Source organism: Pantherophis guttatus, chromosome 1 (assembly GCF_059756535.1).
Source record: "Pantherophis guttatus breed Tessera chromosome 1, ASM5975653v1, whole genome shotgun sequence".
Taxonomy (NCBI): domain Eukaryota; kingdom Metazoa; phylum Chordata; class Lepidosauria; order Squamata; family Colubridae; genus Pantherophis; species Pantherophis guttatus.
The window spans coordinates 103,250,098-103,270,365 of NC_142063.1; the positions used below are offsets into that span (position 1 = coordinate 103,250,098).

Sequence of the window (20,268 nt, forward strand, 5' to 3'; positions counted from 1 at the left end):
ATCTATAAATACACAAAGCCATTATCCACTGTAATTCTTTTCTGAGATGCATCAAAAGTAAAGGCCAACTCAGCTAATATAAATAGAAGTAGGTCCATTGAACTACTGTAAATATATAGCTTGGCTTAAAGTCAGAAGTCACTATATTTGATCAGTGTGTGACTGTAAACCTTCATAGCAAAGCCTTTCAGACTCGGGGGTGGCTTTTATGAAAGCAATCTTACCAATTGCATGTTTTCAGGAGTGATTAATCTTTTTCCATTTGTGGCTTTGGCTTAGCAAACAGTGGAGTTAAATAATGGGGTAACCAGCACTCACAATTTTCTGTTCTTTATGCTTGGATGTTGGTATCGAATGGTCTGATCAAGCTTGAATACAAAGCAGGGCTAGTCCAGCAAGAGGGAGATGGCAATGAGGAAAAGAATGGTCAGATATAGATGGTTACTAAAAGAAAGGTTTATATTTAGCTTCACATTCACAAATGGTCCTTGTTCTGTTTCGTTTTATGGTGCTTTATTTCCATGTGCCACAATTTACTAAATTTCATTTATGGCCCAGATTCTCAAATGAGAGTGGCTTTGGCTCCTGATCTTTTGAGTAGATGATGTATTTATAATGGTTAAAGGATCTTAGGCTCAAGTGACCACCATTTGTGGCGTTCCCAGCCAACTTCCAACAGGCAAAGTCAAGGGAGGAGCCAGATTTGTTCAACAACTGTAGTGATTCAATTTAACAACCACAGCAAAAAAAAGTTCATAATATTGGGCATGATTCACATCCATCTTGCTTAGTTCTGCTCCTAGTTTTGGTTAAGGACTAATGCCCAGGAGGGGTAGGATGGGGGAATGACTTTGTTGTATTAACCAAAATATAAGATATCCTTAGCCAGATTTTTCTCAAGGAATTTTCTCCAGGGAATATTTGCTGTAATGCTCAGTCCCACTTCTCGACTGAATAAACCTTTTATTTTTCAGAGGTTACAAATGTTTTGAAATTAAAACTTCATTTTAACCATCTATTTATTTCAGTCTTAATGATTCAGCTCTGGAAAACCATCACTTGGAGAACGATGCTTTTTCAGACAAATCTGAACGAGATAACCTAGAAGAGTCTGAAAATGAATTGCATGAGAATAGTCGGAAGACAAATGAGAGTGAGAGTGATCAATCTGAAATCCATGGGGAGTTGTCTCAGGAAAAGAAAGGGACGACCTACCTAGAACAGAACTATGAAGAATTTGGAGAGGTAATTACTCATTTAATTTATCTACTCACATTGTTTGCCTTGTGTTTGTCATTAATGCATTCTCTTGCTACAGAAAATTGTTCTATATTACAGGTAGTCCTGAGTTTCTGACCTCTCATTCAACTATTGTTCAAAGTTATGACGGTGCTGAATGAGTGGTGGTTATGACCATTTCTCAAAAGTTCTGGCCATGCCAGCACCCTTGCACCCTTGCAGGTTATGATTTCCAACCTTTCCTGCTGATTTCAAACAAGTGAAGTCAATGGGAATAAGTCTCCCCCACCAGTGCACTTTCACTCAGCGCATCTTCACTCATACCATGCCTCATCAGCAATCTGCACACTCTCGCTCAACCAAGGAATAGAACAGTGGCTTACAGAACAGCAGACACCACTCCTTCTCCAAATAGCATGATTTAAATGCTGGTTTGGAGAGAGAATGGGACTTCACTTGGAGAAGAAATGGGATGTGGAACTTGGAGAACAGCACGAAGCAATGAAGGTCTGCAGGGAGCATAGACTAATTTAAAGATTAGCATCAATTTATTTCCTCAGACACAGATGAAAAAGAGCAGGGAAACTACAGGTAGTCCTTGACTTACAACCACAATTGAGGTTTCTTTTGCTAAGCAAGACAGTTGTTAAGTGAGTTTTGCCCCATTTTATGACTTTCTTGCTACAGTTGTTAAGTGAATCACTGCAGTTGTTAAGTTAGTAATGGTTGTTAAGTGAATCTGGCTTCCTCATTGACTGCTAGTCAGAGGACTGCAAAAGGTGATATGGGAAACCGCAACCATCATAAATGCATGTCAGTTGCCAAGCATACAAATTTTGATCACATGACCATGGAGATACTGCAGTGGTCATAAGTCACTTTTTTTCAGTGCAGTTGTAACTTTTGAATGGTCACTAAACAAATGGTTGTAAATTGAGGACTACTTGTACTCTTTCAACCCCTTTGAGAAAATATAATCCCAGTTTTCTTAAAAATCTAACTTTTTAGATATGTATCCATGGCAATCATACCTATCCTGAATAAAGTTTTAAGAAGAATTCATTAAAGAATATTGAAATATATAAATATGTATGCCTTCCTCTACAGGTTTAAGCTTCTGGTATTTAAATTAGGTAGTTGACTTCCTTATCATTCATATACAGATTACCCTAGGTGTAACAATTCTGTTAAATTGATGGAGTAGTGACATATTAAGAGTGGTGGGAAAATAGGCACATATTTATCTTAAAAGTCTCCTTTTGTACAAAAAGGACTTGATTTTACGCTCCATTTAGATGTGCATGTGTGTGTTGGTATGGAATACCAAGATGTATGGCTCAATAAAAACGCAAATGCAGCTGGTGTAAGTTCTGGCAGTTATCAGTTTACACCATACCTTACAGCAATATTATGGGCATCTGTGTCTGAAATTTCCATTATCTTTGGCTGATCAAGATGGATAATCAAAATCAATAAGAGAAAGAAAGATTTCATTCTCACTGCAGACATGTTTCCTTTTATCAAAGTAAGTTCTGCTGTTTGGCGCATGGCACACTGCTTAAATACCTGCAGTGAATTTGCTCAGGGAGCGGCACTTTGCAGATCAATATTGGTGCAAGAGATGTGCAGGCTTGTTTCAGTCAGGCTGGCTGCTTGAAGCTGTATGATTCCTAGAAGCAGGCTTGGATCCAAACTTCAGCTTCTTTTGCAACAACAACAACAAAAAAAGTAGAACAAGAAGAGCCTTCTTCAACAATGTCATCCCTTTAGATATACTGGATTTTAGATCCCATAATCTGTAGCCCAGCAGTTCTTAAGAACACCTGGCTGAAGTCCAACTCTATGGAAGGCACCAGATTAGGGAAGACTGGGACAGATGTCTTGGAACTGCCCTGTTGTCACGGCTAAGGTTGTAGCACTTTGGGTGAATAAAACAAATTGCTCACTTACAGTTTCTAGCAAATCTTCTTGCTCTAAAAACTCACTTTTATTACTAATGTTGGACTCTTTCTTCAATAATGTATGTTTCTGTTGAGTTTTATGGCTGGTGATAAAAAAAAGCATCCTACTTGAAGGATGCCTGGATTTGCATAACTTATTCTAGGTTATAGGTAGTTCTCAACTGAAGATCATTCACTTAACAAACGTTCATAGTTATGATGGGCTTCAAAAAAGCTACCTAGGACCCATCCTTGAAGTTACGACTGCTACTGCCACCCCCATCACATGATTGCATTTTGGGCATTTGGCAACCAACTGCCATTTATAACTGGTTACACCATTCCTGGTCATGTGATCACAATTTGCAATGTTTTTTGTCAGTTTGTGGCAGAAAACGGCAAAAAAATTCCCATTGGATATCCTGGATTCACTTAATTATACTGTGGTTCGCTTAACATCTAAATATTTCACTTGACTGTGATGATTCATAAAAATAGTCATAAAATTAAGCTTGATCACGTGCCTCAATTGCAACAATTTATGACCAAAATTCCGGGTGCATTGTGGTCATAGGTCAAGGACTACCGCTATATGTTCAGCCACTTAGAATCAATTTCTGGATTCTCACAGCAAACCTGTCCAGACAAGATTGCTGATCTATGAATCAAAATGTTAGCAGAATATTTAAGAATTCACATAAACAAAGGATAACATTGTATTATGAGCTGATGTCATAATACAGAAGGCATCTTTCAAGGATGCTAACTCTTCCACTTTGAGGAATTCTTATTCAGTAGTGATATGAGAGCAGGAAGGGAACATATTCGACTGATGCTAAATTGTCCCTTTTAATTTCTTGCTTTCCCTTTAACAAAGCTTCAATCTTAACTAAAAATTTTCCTCATCAGACAGGTGAATGCTCTCAAACAGAAACGGTGTCTGACGAAAATAAGAGTTTGATGTGGATTCTTCTGAAGCAGCTACGTCCAGGCATGGATTTATCCCGTGTGGTTTTGCCCACTTTTATCCTAGAGCCACGCTCCTTCCTCAACAAACTCTCTGATTATTACTACCATGCTGATCTACTTTCCCAGTAAGTAGCAGCTTTATAGCTGGAAAATGTGTATCTATGAAATGATGTGTAGGAGTACCCATGTGGCTAGAATTCCTAAAGGAAATAAATCCTGACTGTTCTTTGGAAGGACAGATACTGAAGCTGAAGCTCACATAGTTTGGTCACCAATTGAGAAAGGCGGACTCATTGGAAAAGACTGATGTTGGGAAAGATTGAAGGCAAAAGGAGAATGGGGTCACAGTAGATGAGATGGTTAGATAGTGTCCTCAACTCACTGGCCATGGATTTGGGCAGCCTCCTGGATACAGTGGAGGAGAGGGGAGCCTAGCATGCTGTGGTCCATGGGGTTTGCAAAGAGTTGGACATGATTCAGCAACTGAACAAGAAATGGCTACAACTGGGGTATTTGTATATTTAAAAGAAACCATGCCAGCTATGTGTCCTGGTGATCTTTAGACAAAAATGGTTTATTATGAGAACAATGGGAAATGTAATGGGAAAAGGGGAAAATATCTTCAGTGTTATTGATTGATAAATCAGCACTTAATTGCATGTCCATTGCTACAGTGAAATATATTCAGATTTATGACACATTAAAAATAGCATGGAGAAATATAAATTCTGAAATATTTTAGGTATAGTGATTCTTTCCTTCAGTAAAACACAAGATCAACTATTTGTATTCTATTTCTTGTTTTAAAAGGAAACATTAACAAGTAAATAACTATTCAGTCTTGTAAATACAGTATCAAAAGTCATCAGTTAAAAATACAGTAAACCTATCAAAGACTTCTATTCAAGACCAAAATGCCAAGTTGGTTAGTAAATAGAAAATGCATTTATAATAAATAAAATAATGAAAATAATAGATGTAACCTTATTTTAGCTCCAAATATGCATTTATCACAAATCCCATAGCCAAGTTCTTTCTCAACCAACATAGCAACCCTTTTATATAGTGGTATCATAGAATCTTCGACACATTCCAAAGAATAATTTCTTAAAAAATAAACTGATAATAATTCATGAGATCATTACATCTCCTGAGATTTCCATGAAATCTTTCAAAATCTCATATGAAAATGCAAAATCTTTCAAAATTTGGCAATCTGGAAAGATCTTCATCAAATAATAAAAATATTCAATGTTGTTATTTAATGTTATTAACATGGTTATTGTATAGGATATAAAGAATCAGTATATGCACAAATTATGGAGCAAATTTTCTTGTATAAAATGAAGCATCATCTAAAATAATAGTTTAATGTGCAAGATAAGCGGACAGGCTTACAAGAAACAGAGTGAGCATTCACATTTTCTGTTTCTAGATTTTTAAAAATACTTAGTTATTTTAAGAGGCAAATGAATAAAGTATCTAAATATTCCTGTGATCGAATCTCTTACAAATGTCAGAGACAACATTTATACATGTTCTTTTTTGTAGAACTCAAAAAGAATTCTGCAAAAAAAGAAAAACGGATTAGTTCCAGAATACCGGGATAGGTGGGTTATGGTTTGATCCACGGTCTCTCTTATCTAATGGTGGAACTAATCAAATCTCAGAAATTCAGAGGTATCCGGACATTTAAACATTTACTATCTAAGAACTCCTCTGTGAATTCTGTAGTTGTGCATTGAAAATGTGATTGCTCACATCTCTTAACTTGTCACTACGAATATTTGAAAGAGGCACTTGAAATTTGCCATATTTTGCTCTTTTCATTTTTTTGTTCTATTTTGTTCTGCAGTTTTGTGTCCAATCTTACTTCATGATAATTTTGATTTATCTATTACATTTATATGCCATCCATCTCATAATCAAGCAACTCTATAAATTTAATAATTTTTTTAAAAATGAAAATAATAATACCTTTTGTGCCAATAAAGCCTGCAGCTCATATCACCCATATGAAGAAATAACAACTGAAATGGTCATTTTAATTCTTCCTGCAGAGCTGCTCTTGAAGAAGATCCATACTGTCGAATCAAGCAAGTCTTGAGATGGTACCTATCAGGCTTTTATAAAAAGCCAAAGGTATGACAGTGTAGTACAGTGTTCCTTTCTTTATGCTGGATCAAAAGAATTGTGAACTGTATTAAAGATTTACAAATGTTCAAGAATGTTATTAGGGATCAGCCATGGAATTTTCAAGGTACCATCACCACCATTTTAAAGGAAGTCCTTAAACACCATTTCTTTGCTTAAGAATTCCCCTGAATAAATTTTATTCCCTATCCAATTTACATCTGGAATTCAACTGGATTTAAACATTTTAGAGTTTTATTCTTGTAGGGTTATCCTTTTAAAAAATGTCTACTTATTCAAGAGCTATCTTGGGATGGGTTTAGGCCTATAAAATGACATTGGAATATTTAAATCACAACTAAGTAAAAATAGAAGGGTATACTAAATGTGTGAAGTGGCCTTGAATGTGCATGGTGCTCTCAGGCTGCATCTTATCTCATAGACCGAAATCCATTTTGGCCATAAGCAACAAATCTTGTATTAGAATAAGTGACCTTAGATGGTAAGGTGAAAGGCTAGCTCAGAGTTGGAGCACATGCCTTTTATATAGAAGATAATAATTATGTGTGGTTTATCCTTACATGAATTTGGAAAATATGTGTTGGAAAACCTTGAGAGAGAGCTGCTATCAGTTTTGTCTTGGAGAGACTGGGTAGAAAACAACTTTTTATCTTCCTAGAAGGACGATCTGCACTGCTATCTGAATTAAAAAGATGCTTCCAAGGGGATTAGAATGCAGAATCTGTATAGATCTGCGGTTAAATTGCCCAGTGATAGCCAAGACCAGTGACACTCAATTCTTATCTCCACTTAGTATTTGATTCCTCATGCTCTTTCTTGGACCAATTTACCTCATGAACTTTTATTATGAAACTGTATGAATGATTTTCAGTCGCACGTTCAGAAACCCATTTCAGTACATTCATTTGGGAAAATAAACTCTGGTCTAATGTTATTAAATTCCTGTCTTCCAGGGAATAAAAAAGCCATACAATCCCATTTTGGGAGAGACTTTCCGTTGCTGTTGGTTTCATCCACAGACAAATAGTCACACATTTTACATAGCAGAACAGGTAAATCTGAGGCTTCCTTCTATACCAGCACTCTTTAGCTATAGAGCAAAAACTTTATACATGCTTTTTTTCTTTATTGCCTTCCATTGCAGGTTTCTCATCATCCTCCAGTATCGGCCTTTCATGTCAGTAATAGGAAGGATGGGTTTTGTATTACTGGCAGCATTCTAGCCAAATCAAAATTTTATGGTAAGACATCAGACAGACAGATCTAGTTCATGCATGTTGGTAAACCACCATGTGGTTTGCTTGATTTTGACTTAATGTGACATATAACCAACCTCTTAGGGCAACTAGGCCATTTCAAGTTGTTCCTCAAATCATAATTGAAGAGAAATCCTGGCTAGCATTAAATGTGAATGCAGTGGAGAAGAATTATGATAGGTATAACCACGGTTTGCCTTTTTTCAAAGCCAAAATCAACTTTGATGCCAGTGTATGTAGAAATGAAGCATATTGCTAAATTTTAACATGTAGAGGTTCTTTTGTATGCATAGACATATTGCAATTTGTTCTTAGAGGAAAAATATTGAGAGTTACTTTTCACACATCCCTTAAACAAAAATAATAAAAAATGGGTATATTGTATCATAAAAAGTTGTTTTTTCTGAACCTAGATAAGTTGCATCTCTTATTTCCCTTGTCGAATTTTAAGACGGACAGTCATGCCATTTGTATTCACCTCTTTCTACAGGTAATTCACTTTCGGCATTATTGGACGGTGAAGCTAAACTCACATTTCTAAGTTCTGGGGAAGAGTATGTCATTACAATGCCATATGCACACTGTAAAGGTGGGATATTGCTGGGATTTGGGTGGGGGGGATTGTATCTGCTGTGTCCTTTCCTGTCTTGGATTCCATTTCTTCCTTAAAAAGATCCCCATTAAGATTTTCTAGCTATAGTGCATAGGAAATTAGGAAGAGATAGGAGTCTTGTTTTTTTTTTAAAAAAAACCAACAACTATAAAATGCAAAGCCTTGGCGCCTACCAGCTATGCTTAATTGCAAAAATGGTAAAAACAAATCTGAATTCTTTGGAATAATGTGATGCACTCATCAAGACTGTGCAAAAAATTCGTCTAGGATGGAAATTACATCTGTTGAAATGTATTCTACAAAATTATTTTAAAAACACAGTAGTTTGGGGATTTACTTATACATGTCCAAATGCAGTGCAATTGAGTTTGTGCAAATTGGGAAATTTAACATCAAGTTGTAAATATGCTATTTCCAAAGAATTGGTTACAGTATACAAATTAAGATACCGAAAGTTTGTTTATGACAATGCCATGCTGCCATCAAAAAATACATATTGAGCTATAGAGGCAGCAAGGATTGAATTTGAATTGAATATTTCTTGCTTTGTGATATCAGGAAAATCCCTCCCTGGGAGTGTAGCAGTGATGGGTTCAGGGATCTGAAATTATCCTGCATTCTACAGACTGAAGGAGATAAACTTTCTGCCTGTTGCTGCTATATGAATGGTAGCAGTTCTTGTTTATGCTTTGCTTGAATGTGCTGAACAACAGGACCAAGTTTCATTTTACTGCAACCCCTTTTTTTTTATTAAATCAGGATTTTTACATTTTCCTTTGGTGTAAGTCATAATGAATGAACAGGGCTGCCTTTATAGATTGATATATGTAGTCTCTGCATAATTGATACTCTGTTAATAGTTGTAATTTTTTTTTCCTGTTTCTAGGAATTCTGTATGGTACCATGACAATGGAGCTTGGAGGAAAAGTTACTATTGATTGTGAAAAAAGCAATTATCGGGCAGAACTGGAATTCAAATTAAAGGTATTGGACACTCTGTTCCATTTTCAGCTTGCCTCCAACATTCCAGTTCCAATTTTATCTCCTTCTGTGAATTTCACAGGGATGGTTTTAAAAATCATCCCAATGCTTTCTCAATAATAATGTTGATTTTGGTTTTTATTTATTGTTTTATTGTAATTTTATGGATGTTTTCATTTTTATGCCTTTGTATAGCCTACTAATAATTACTATGACCCCCAAGAGTCTCTTTGACTACCAGTAATGGGCCTTAAATTCATTATAGAATATGAATACGCACTCACACAAGGGTTTCCCATGGTTGGTGCACATTTGCACCAACCAGTATGCAGATAAAATTTGACTGGTCTTTGAAGTGCATACTAAAATAATCAAATTAGTACTTCATGTCACTAGCCGAAATGTTTGTCTGTTTGATCTATGTTTTGGTATCAGGAACAATATAGACTTAATTTTCCCTGGAATTCTAGAGAAATTATATTTTAGTTACCTATCTAGACACATTTGTGTTCTCGGCCAATTTATCACTCTTTCTGGACTGAAATAGTTTTTTCTTCCCTTTACATTCCTTAGCCATTTTTTGGTGGCAGCACAAGCATTAATCAAATTTCAGGGAAGATTAAATCAGGAGAAGAAGTGCTGGCAAATCTTGATGGACACTGGGTAAGAAATCATAATATTCTTTAATGACAGTTTTAAAATGCATATATGAATTGAAGAGCTGCCATTGGAATGCTGTGTTCCATGATGCTTCCAAGAGAACTCAATTTAAAAGAAAAATAAGTGGAATAAAATTGCATCAAACAGCTTTATAGGTGTAGATATATCTGCTCGTTGTCTTTGCTAGCCCGAATTCTGAAATCTTAACTTTGGTTTCAATGTGATAAATGAACATCAACCAAAATCCAGCGTGGGAGTGAGTTGTAATAATTCACACGCTTCCTGGAAGGTCAGCACAGATCTTGAACACTTCAGCTTCCCAAGTAACTTGGTTGTTAAGTGAATCTGGTTTCCTTGTTGACTTTGCTTGTCAGATGGTCACAAAAGGAGATCACATGATATGGGATACTGCAACTGTCATAAATATGAACCAGTTATCAAGCATCTGAATTTAAATCACATGGCCATGGGGATGCTGCAACGGTCATAAATATAAAAAGCTGTCATAAGTCACTTTTTTTAGTGCCATTGTAACTTTGAATGGTCACTAAGCAAACCATTGTAAGTCGAGGACTACCTGTAACCATACTTTCAATTGCACCAAGAAACCTATTGGGAGCCATGCCACTTATGAAGCAAAGGTGTAATTGGAGCATCCCAAGGTGTGCCTATAATAGTTCAAACTGCTGGATTCTGGACCAATTGCAGCTTTTGGATGGGTTACTGGGACTTCCTGAATTGCTGTTGCTAAGTAATGCAGTGATGTAACATCACACTTCATAACCTACATTGCTTAGCAAAGCATTCCCAGCTCCAACTGCAGTCATAACTTGAGAACTACCACAATGGGGTTTTTTTGTAATGAATAACCCAGATATGTGACACCAAGTATCTGGGATTTATCAAAATAATATAAGATAGGCTCTTGTCCCAAATATGTAATCATTTATAATTCATCAGTGGAGGAAATAATGATGTAGGGAAAAATAAGGGAAAAAATTATCTGTCAATAGAGAAGAATGGAATTCTTTTCCTTAGTTCTTAATCCTGTCCCAAGATATCTCCTGCTTGTTTGAAACTGGCGCTAAATTGTTTTTGTCTTTTTCAGGATGGTGAAGTATATATAAATGATCTGAAAAATGGCAGTACAGATGTTTTTTGGAATCCGACCAGTGAAGTCCGAAAACAAAGACTGAAACGTCACATTGTCTTGTTTGAAGAACAGACAGAATTTGAATCTGAGAGGTAAGATAGGCAGCCTGATGTCAGAGGGTGACGGGAAAGAATATGACTACCCTTGATTGCATTTTGGGCAATGTAGTTTTATAAAAATTGATTTGTGTCTAATTATATTACCGGTAGATTATGATTTGGTATTTTGAACATGATTCAGAAAAAATTAAACTTATGGTGGTTTCTCTACTCCTGTTGCAGTGGAAATGTTTTGAACCTTGGCCACATATAGATACAGATTTCTTCCTTTTTTATTGGACTAATATGTAGTACCATAATCCTTCTGCTAGGTTTATTACAAATGGAATTATTCCTTCATTTATCAATAGGGTTATGTTTATTATTTATTTTATTAATTGTATAAGATTGCCTAAGATTATAGTGACTCTGGACGGCACACAGTAAAATCAACCCTAAAATACTTCTTAAAAACCCAAACACCTGGAGGAAAAACACATTCAAAACAAATAAAACATACAGAGCCGACCTATCACTCTTAACCCAAGGCCTAGGCGAAGAGCCAAGATTTCATAGCTCTTTCAAGTGGGGTCAAGGTGAAGGCCAGTGTCTCTAGAGGAAGATTGTGTACCAAGGAGCAGATGCTGTGATAAAGAAGGTACACTTCCTGAGTCCCATCAAAGTTCACTGGAAAGGATCTGGAACATGTCAACTCTTGATTGTATAGGTTGGTCAGAAACTATAGAAGACAGATGGTTCTTTAGGTAACAATTTTCAATACCATAGAAATACTTATATAATTTACGGGTGTTCACCAAGTATTACTTGGAATGCTGCATCCAGTTTTGATCGCTATGATGTAAAAAAGATATTGAGACTCTAGAAAAAGAGGGCAGAGAAGAGCAACAAAGATGATTAGGGGACTGGAGGCTAAAACTTATAAAGAATGGTTGCTGGAATTGGGTGTGTCTAGTTTAATGGAAAGAAGGACTAGGGATGACATGATAGTAGTGTTCCGATATTGTTCTGTCCCCGCCTCACACACACACACAAACAGACAGCCGGGGGTTAAATAAACTGGCAGACAACCAAATTCTTTCAATAAGAGGATTGGCAGCAACCCAGTCGCTGCTTGCCAAGACTTTACTCATAAACAAAATACACACAGTTCAAGAATTGTCAAGTCCAGTCCGTAATTAAATCCAAGGCAGATAATGTTGTTTCCAAAGATGCAATATGACTCGATAGTAGTTAGTTTTGTCCATCACAGAGTCTGAATGGCCACCTCACCCCCTTTTATACCCTGTGGGGTGTGGTCCAGTGACTCAGCTTAATCTCTGGCACGCCTCTTTTTCTGTTGCGCGCGCTTATCTCTGCGACGCTGCCGAGGATCCAGCCAAGACTCATCTCCCTCATTACTATCCACCTGTGGCTGCGTGGACGTGCTTGGCCCCGGGCCTATTTCTTGACCTTCGGCAGATACCGAAGGCATTGCCAGAGAGGAGGGTCCTGGAGAGGGAGGCCTTGCCAACTCCTCTCCTTCACTCTCGGAGTCCTCTCCTGCCGATGACACAGGCTCAGGTAACGGAGCCACAACAGATATCTCAGGGGTTGCCACAAAGAAGAGGGAGTTGAGTTATTCTCCAAAGCACCTGAAGGCAGGACAATAAACAGTGGATGAAAACTAACCAAGGAGAGAAGCAACCTAGAACTAAAGAGAAATAAAGATAGCTCTTTATAATCTGTAGCTGGGCTGGAACTATAGGAACCAGTTGTAAATACCATGCATTCAATCCTGTTGTATCTTTGTATAGTTGCAGAATGATTAGTTGTTAACTGAAGACTTCCTCTATGCATCCTCTGGCATTTCAGAAGGTTCAATAACATTACTTAACCAGGTTTCCAGGTCTCTTTCGTTTCCACTGAACTGTATGGCTATGCTGACCTGACTAACTTAATGGTTGACTGTTTTCAGACTCTGGCAGCATGTAACCAGTGCAATCAGCAAAGAAGACCAGCACAAGGCCACTCAAGAAAAGTATGTGTTGGAAGAGGAACAGAGACACGTAGCACGAGAACGGAAGGAAAATGGAACAGAGTGGAAGCCCTTACTTTTCTGGCACAATGCTACCACAAATGAATGGCACTACAAATATGAAGAGTGAGTGACTTCTAATTTTCAAATTGTGTTCCATGTTCAAGAATTTGATGGACTTTTGTGATAGTCTTTCAACAACCAAAAAGGTTCACTTGAATGCAGCCAGTTTTCAACCCCTAGAGCTTTTGTCTCTTGATCAAAGTGCCTTTTTTTTTTTGGTTAAATCAAGTTTCACAATCTGAAAAATATTGAAAAGCCATGAGTTAGAGCATGTGATGATTAAAAGTTGCCTGTCTAGGTATATTTTATATACATATCTAAGCCAGAGGCATGCTATGAATAGTGAGGAAAGGCAAAAAAAGGTGGAATCCTCATCACACTATAATCTCCAACTATAACAATTAAATTACTATAAAATGATTTATAGCCGTTAATCTTGAGTAGTCCTACCTGTGAACTTGCTTAGGATTTTGCTGATTTTCTTAAACAACTCTCTTTTCTTCTTGTTCTTTCCTTTATGTGATGATATTCTTGATTATTCTTGATTGAGATATTTGTGCCTCGCTTTGGGAAACTGTCTTCTTAAATTTTCATAAGACTGTTACATCATCCCATTGATTCTCCAGTTGTCTTTAACTTGAATCTGTTCCTTGCATGTAACTTACATTCAGATTACATTCTCTTTGAAGCAGGGGTGAAATGCTCCCGGTTCGGACTGGATCGCCTGATCCGGTAGCGATGGCAGCGGGTGGTTCGGAGAACCAGTAGCAAAAATCCCTGGGCCCCCCCATGCCCAGCTGAGCCGCACGATCATCAGAGGCTTTTTTTTTTTTACTTTTAAAAGCATTTTTTCTACAACCTCTTCCGACGAAAAAAATGCCTTTAAAAGTAAAAAAAAAGCTTCTGATGATCGCGCGGCTCAGCTGGGATTGTCAGAGGCTTTTGAAAGCATTTTTTTCTGCAACCTCTTGGCCGAAGAGGTGGTAAAAAAAATGTTGACAATCCCAGCTGAATTGCCTGATCGGCAGAGGCTTTTCAAAGCATTAGAAAAAATGCTTTGAAAAGTTTAAAAAAAAAAAAGTTGGCCACGCCCCGCCAGTCACATTTCACAACCCCCCCACCAAGCCACGCCCACAGAACCGGTAGTAACAAATTTTACATTTCACCCCTGCTTTGAAGCATATACTCTAAATTTATAACATGGTTTATTCCACAGTCTATTCCTGGAAGTATCCTTAATAACTAGATGGCACTTTGCCATCATAATTTCCTAATGACGTATAAGGAGTTCTCGACCTGTAACAGTTCATTTTGTGACCGTTTGAAGTTACAACATCAATGAAAAAAGTGATTAATGACCGTTTTTCACACTTATGACGACCATTGTAGCATTCCCATCGTCACGTGAATTACATTTGGATGCTTGACAACTGACTTATATTTATGACGGTTGCAGTGTCCCGGAGTCATGTGATGATCTCCTTTTGTGACCGTCTGACAAACAAATTTAATGAGGAGACCAGAATCACTTAACAACCGGGTTATTAATTTAACAGCTGCAGTGATTCACTTAACAAATGTGGCAAGAAAAATGATAACATGGGGCAAAACGTGCTTAACAAATGTATCACTTAGCAACATGAATTTGGGGCTCAATTGTGGTTGTAAGTTGAGGACTACCTGTAGTCAGTTTAATTCCAATATTGTTTATCTAAGAATACCAAGTTGTAGAGTCTGAATTTATATTGTTTGAAGCTGGAGTTGGCAAAGAAATGAGAAATTCTATTTTTAACCCATCTCCTGCATGATTATGTTTATCCAATCCAAATTTTTGTGTAATCACAGATTCCACTATTTCTTCAGTTTTGCAATCCAGTGAACCATTAGTAGTATTTTGTTCTTTTTAGATACTGCATTTATCATCTCTTGCAATAATACTTTATAATTGATCAGTGGCTTTTACCATTTCCTCTGTTGTAGGTGCCTAATTTATATAACATTGATATGACTTGATCGCCACAACTTTGAATTAATATTATGCTGTTGCTTATTGAGTTACAATTAATCATGTATTTAATGATGCCTTTTTTGAGTAACATAGTTACTCATTTCTTTATATGGTCTTATGCCCTAAAGATCACTCATCTGGTTTAAAGTGATCTTCATTAATGAGTTCAGTAAAGAGCACATGTATTACTGATTGTAATCTGATGAATTTTTTAAAGCTTCCTTTTTGTTAAAGTTTAAGGCCTTGGGATCCTTTGAATGATATTGCCCAGTATGAGAAGGACGGCGTACTTCAAACCATGCAGAGGCACTTACCCAACAGAATGTCAACTCACAAGAACATGTGCATCAGTAACCAAGTTGCACGACACAAGGTAATTAGTAACTAGCTCTGCTGGCAGTGTGCAGTGTGCATTTTCCACAATGTTTGGAAAATTAAAGTACCGTATTTTTCATTCCATAAGACACACTCCCCCACCCCAAAGGGGGTGGAAATGTCTGTGCATCTTATGGAGCGAAAAATATGGGCTGCAGCGGCGGGGTCCTTTTACAGTGCTGAACCCCACCTCTTCTGTCTTTGTCATTGCCTGTTTTCCTCCTCTAAACCTAAGTGTGTCTTACGGTCAGGTGCGTCTTTTAGTGTGAAAAATACGGTACTTTTCTCCAGTCTGCTTCCAGAATGGCGAAAAGCCAAATAAGATTGTCATTCCACAACCAATTCACCATGAGTCCATTCTGAAGCAAAAGTGGAATACTGTGGAATAACATAGTCGCAACATAAATGCAAGAAGAATGGCAGTTAGTATAGTACCAATAAGTAGTTGATATGCAGGAGTTTAAAACTGGTATATTTACGTGGCTTATTGGGGAAAAAAATTCTCTCCACACCTTTGAAGCTTCACCAGAATAAATTGGGAAAAGATTTGTACAACTTAAGGTGGTGAGTGGGTACAAAACTTGAAATACAAAGAAAAATTTAAAGAGAAAATATTTCAAGATCTGCAAATATTGATACCTTAGAAAAACAAAAATGGAAGAAAGAAAAATGAAACTGGGTATCCTGCAGGGAAGGTTAGCTATAATCCTTTTTAAAATATTAGACATTTAATCAGGCTGTGTGGTAACATGTTTATTTATTTATTTATTTTATTTATTAATTTAATTTATATACCGCCCTTCTCCCAGAAGGACTCAGGGCGGTGTACAGCCAGAATAAAACACACAGATATAAATTTTTTAAAAAATTTAAGAAATATTAAATAGTTTGGCCCATATCTAATTAAAATAAAACTACCCGTTGTTGCAAGCTTGTTGTTGCAAGCTTCCTCTTATAATGCTTCCATTGTCCAAGTGTATATTTCTAGTGCCATAATGTAGCAATGCTCAACAGCCCATCAAGAAAACTTTTATTTCAGCTCATAATTTGACAAGCAATCTCCAGTAGCAGGTCAGTCCAAACGTGCACTAATTCTTAAATTCTATAGCATACCTAAAGTCTCTACTGTGGCTTGTATCTTATGAGCTGCTTGGTATTTCTTTACAGAGTAGACACCGCAAAGCCAGTGATCAACCCTCCAACAACAGCCAGAATACCGAAAGTAGCTGTTCAACGCCCGAGTCTGTGCAGGAACTCTCAGATGATGAAGGCAAGTACTGTATTTTGCGGTTTGTAATATTGCCGATTTATCTTCAAACTTGCGGGCCGCAGGCCAGATGCGTCATGCGCTGGCCATGCCCACCCCTGTTTTAGCGAAGGGGAAAAAAGTCATGTTACGTCATGTGACAAAAACGTGACTCCACGAGTTTGATATTTCCTACAGAGAAGGGATTTTTTTTTTTAAAAAAAAAGGAAAAATGTATCAGATTCCTTTCTTTTTTCCGAATCACATTGTGAAATCCTATCACTTAATTCATCATTTCACGCAGGCCTTGGAAGCCCATGTACTCAATGTGGGAAGGAAACCAGCAACTTGAAGGAAATTCACACTGCTGTCTTATCACTCCAGAGAGCCCAGCAGGACATACATAAGTATGATATTTCATTAGGAATGCAATGCTTTGTATGTGTTAAAAAAAAATCAGTTGTGGAGATTCTCATTCACTTGCAAAATGGCTGCCGAGATAGATTTAGCCAAGAACAAACCATTTTACCTTGAGTATTTTGGACAATTTCAAGCAAAGCCCTGGTAACAGCTACCCACCATGGCCCATCTATGGATTTTAAAAAAATAATTCAAGTGAAAAAAAACTGTGTGAGGCAGAGAGAGCCTGGCAGATATCAAAAGAAATGTTCACAGCAGGTGCTCTATTATGTGCCCAAGGAATGAAAATAGTTGGCACAAAATCCTAAACTGTGGTTTATACCGTATTTTTTGGAGTATATAAGACACACTTTTTTCCCTCCTAAAAGAGGCTGAAAATTTGGGTGCATCTTATACTCCGAATGTAATCCCATGCGGTGCCCAAAATGGCTACCCGGAACAGCTGCTGCCTTCTCTTACCCCTTCCGCGCTTTGCTTGCTTTAGTCACTGGAGCTCTCTCCGAGGATCAGCTGTGCTTTTGAAGCTGTTTTTCAGCCCCAACATGAGTGAAGCGCTTTGCCCGCTTTTCTAATTGCTGCTCCCTCCGACAATCAGCTGTGCTTTAAAAGCACAGCCGCAACCAGCATCAACCTCAAAACCAGCGAGCAAACTAATGTGCTAGGACTAGCTAGATGGATACCTGGTAGGCAGAATCTTTTTTTCCCTATGTTCCTCCCCAAAAACTAAGGTACGTCTTATACTCCAGTGAATCTTATACTCCGAAAAATACGGTAATTCTCACTGGCAAGGGTTCATACAACCTGTGAACCATAAACAAAAGCATAGATTGCCTGAGCATGTTATATGAACCCCAGTCAAATAGAAGTGCTTTTAGAAGCACTTTGGGGAGGGGGCAGCCTATTTAACTTTGCTGCAAAGATTAGAGTTGTTGAATAGAGCAAACCATTGAAGGTGTGACATTATTTTAGGTCCTTTTTTTAAAAAGAGGGGGGAAAGTATGTGTCTAGGCTTTAATTCTGTATGGATGCTTTGCTTTTTGTGTAGGATATGTATCTGTCAGTGACCATTGATGATTTGAATAGTAATGGCTTGATTTTTCTTTTCTCTTCCAGAAACCTCACTGCGCTAAGCAAGGCATCTTTCTACAGGAGGGGCTCACCCCCAAATCTTGTGGACTCTCGCTGTTGGTTTCTTCTCTGCATCTTTCTAACCTGTCAGCTCTTCATTAATTATGTCTTCAAATAAAACACTGCATTGGGCAGCAATAAAAGTGAGGAGCTGTAGAAAAGGGGAAACTTAATTACAAGGGGCCCTTTGAGACACCAAGCACTTTAATACACAACCAGGAGTGGAAGGAAGAGAGAGAGGAGAGAGAAAGAGAGAGAGTTTAGGCAGGGAACCTGCATAGTTTTGTTCTTATGATCAATGTCATTGCCTTTTTCCATGTACATTCACAAGGACCTCTTTACCTGTATGGGCCTTAATGCTAAAGCCAAATGTAGCTTTAATTGTGCAATTTTGTTTTCTATGTCTTGTCATTTTTCTGACGCAGTTAAGCGTTACCAGCCAGTATTGGTACATCCTTTGAAGCATTGTATGCATCTACTTCTTTTGTAAAATGGTTCCCACTGACTTGTTTTATATCTCTTCTCTTGTTGAGGGAGTACATTTTAGCATCCTTTAAAATGTCTTCTGGAATCAGTTAATTTGCATACATTAAGCAAGCGTGTGAAAATTCAGCCAATGGGTATAGACAGCACAGTTTCTTCTGGTGTGTGCTGTCACATCTAAAATCCCTACGAATAGCACATCACATTCCACAAATATGTGCAATTTCTTATAGCCTGCCACTTTTAGAAAATTGGAGGCCTTCAAGGTACAATTAGCTGATGCCCTAAATTATGTCAGTGAGCCAAATAGGCCTGTGTCAGATTTTTGTTTTGTTTTTTAAAATTTGGGCTGCAAAAAATCCAGATGTTTTTCTGAAAAGCAGCCAAAATACAGAAAACCTCTATTCATCTGGATTTTGCAGCCTACATAAGATAGCTGTCACACACACATGCGCACGCACACACACACACAATGATTGAGACATAAGTGTTATAGAAAAGAATGCCTCTGAACTGTATCATTATTTTGAGATGAGCATGTAAGCACTGTGTCTATAGGTAATTTTGTATGTCACAAAATCCCTAAGGTACTGGGATTCACCAGGATTCCCTTTTGCCACCCAGAGACATTTTAAAAATCTATTGAAGCACACAAGACAGATACCCGAACACTTGCAAATCACTGCTTCTACATATTTCTAAAGTGATTACTTGCAATCAATTTGTTCGGCTTCCCTGTATTTTCTATCAAAGAAGATGGCTAGTACAGTATTACATAATATCCCACTATCCTGCATAGGGCTGACTGACTGATTGAAGGCATCTTCAAATCTTGTGTGCACTTAGGTACATTTATAGTAAGGGTTTGCCACTGCATCCTCCGAATCTGTTGATAGTCTTCCTATTTTTACACCATTTTTAAAAGATTTGCAATATTTTATGTAGAAATGCAGCCAGTACTAAGCTTTTCTTTTCTGGCCTGAAGTAATTCCAAGTGGTAAGTACTGCTATATATATATATAGCAGTATATATATATATATATATCTGTATGTATGTATGTATACAGCCTTAAAATATTTAGTGGTGTTGCCAGTCTGGGCTAACTTTCAATGTAAATGTTTCCAGATTTTTAACTATGTTCTTTGTGATGTTCCCGTGTTAGGGGACAATTTGTGCTTGACACATTTAAATAAATTACATAATTTTCATTATAGCTTTGTATGGCTGAATCATTGTACATGGATCATGTCTTTATGTTCTTCTACTCAACACCTTATTTGAGACACTTTAAAATCAAATGGAAAATCCTGGGCACATCACACGGATGCTGTCTGCTACCGGTAGAATTAAGCAACGAATGCAACTCCTCATTCTGAAGAGTTTCATTTTCTAGCAGCTGTGTTACCGTATACAGAGTGCGTCCAGGTTAAAAAAAATGAAACCTACCATTAGTTTTAAAGTTTGTGTGATTTTTGGCTGCTTTATTCCAAGTAATAGAATTAGGGG

At 37.4% G+C, this 20,268-nt stretch overlaps 1 protein-coding gene across 7 annotated transcripts in view; it reads left to right on the forward strand.

Moving 5' to 3' along the window:
- Positions 1-19,973, forward strand: part of OSBPL5 (oxysterol binding protein like 5) — a 133,091-nt gene extending 113,118 nt beyond the window's left edge. For all 7 annotated transcript variants that reach the window (XM_034416918.3, XM_034416916.3, XM_087879906.1 and 4 more), the window contains 14 exons: positions 1,029-1,245; positions 4,089-4,273; positions 6,209-6,290; positions 7,256-7,354; positions 7,447-7,543; positions 8,049-8,147; positions 9,058-9,155; positions 9,726-9,815; positions 10,921-11,057; positions 12,979-13,164; positions 15,344-15,482; positions 16,652-16,754; positions 17,035-17,137; positions 18,264-19,973. In XM_034416918.3, the coding sequence (XP_034272809.2) occupies positions 1,029-1,245; positions 4,089-4,273; positions 6,209-6,290; positions 7,256-7,354; positions 7,447-7,543; positions 8,049-8,147; positions 9,058-9,155; positions 9,726-9,815; positions 10,921-11,057; positions 12,979-13,164; positions 15,344-15,482; positions 16,652-16,754; positions 17,035-17,137; positions 18,264-18,396 (1,768 nt within the window). In that variant the 3' untranslated portion in view covers positions 18,397-19,973. The remainder of the gene's footprint in view (positions 1-1,028; positions 1,246-4,088; positions 4,274-6,208; positions 6,291-7,255; positions 7,355-7,446; positions 7,544-8,048; positions 8,148-9,057; positions 9,156-9,725; positions 9,816-10,920; positions 11,058-12,978; positions 13,165-15,343; positions 15,483-16,651; positions 16,755-17,034; positions 17,138-18,263) is intronic.
- The last annotated feature ends 295 nt before the right edge of the window (positions 19,974-20,268 follow it).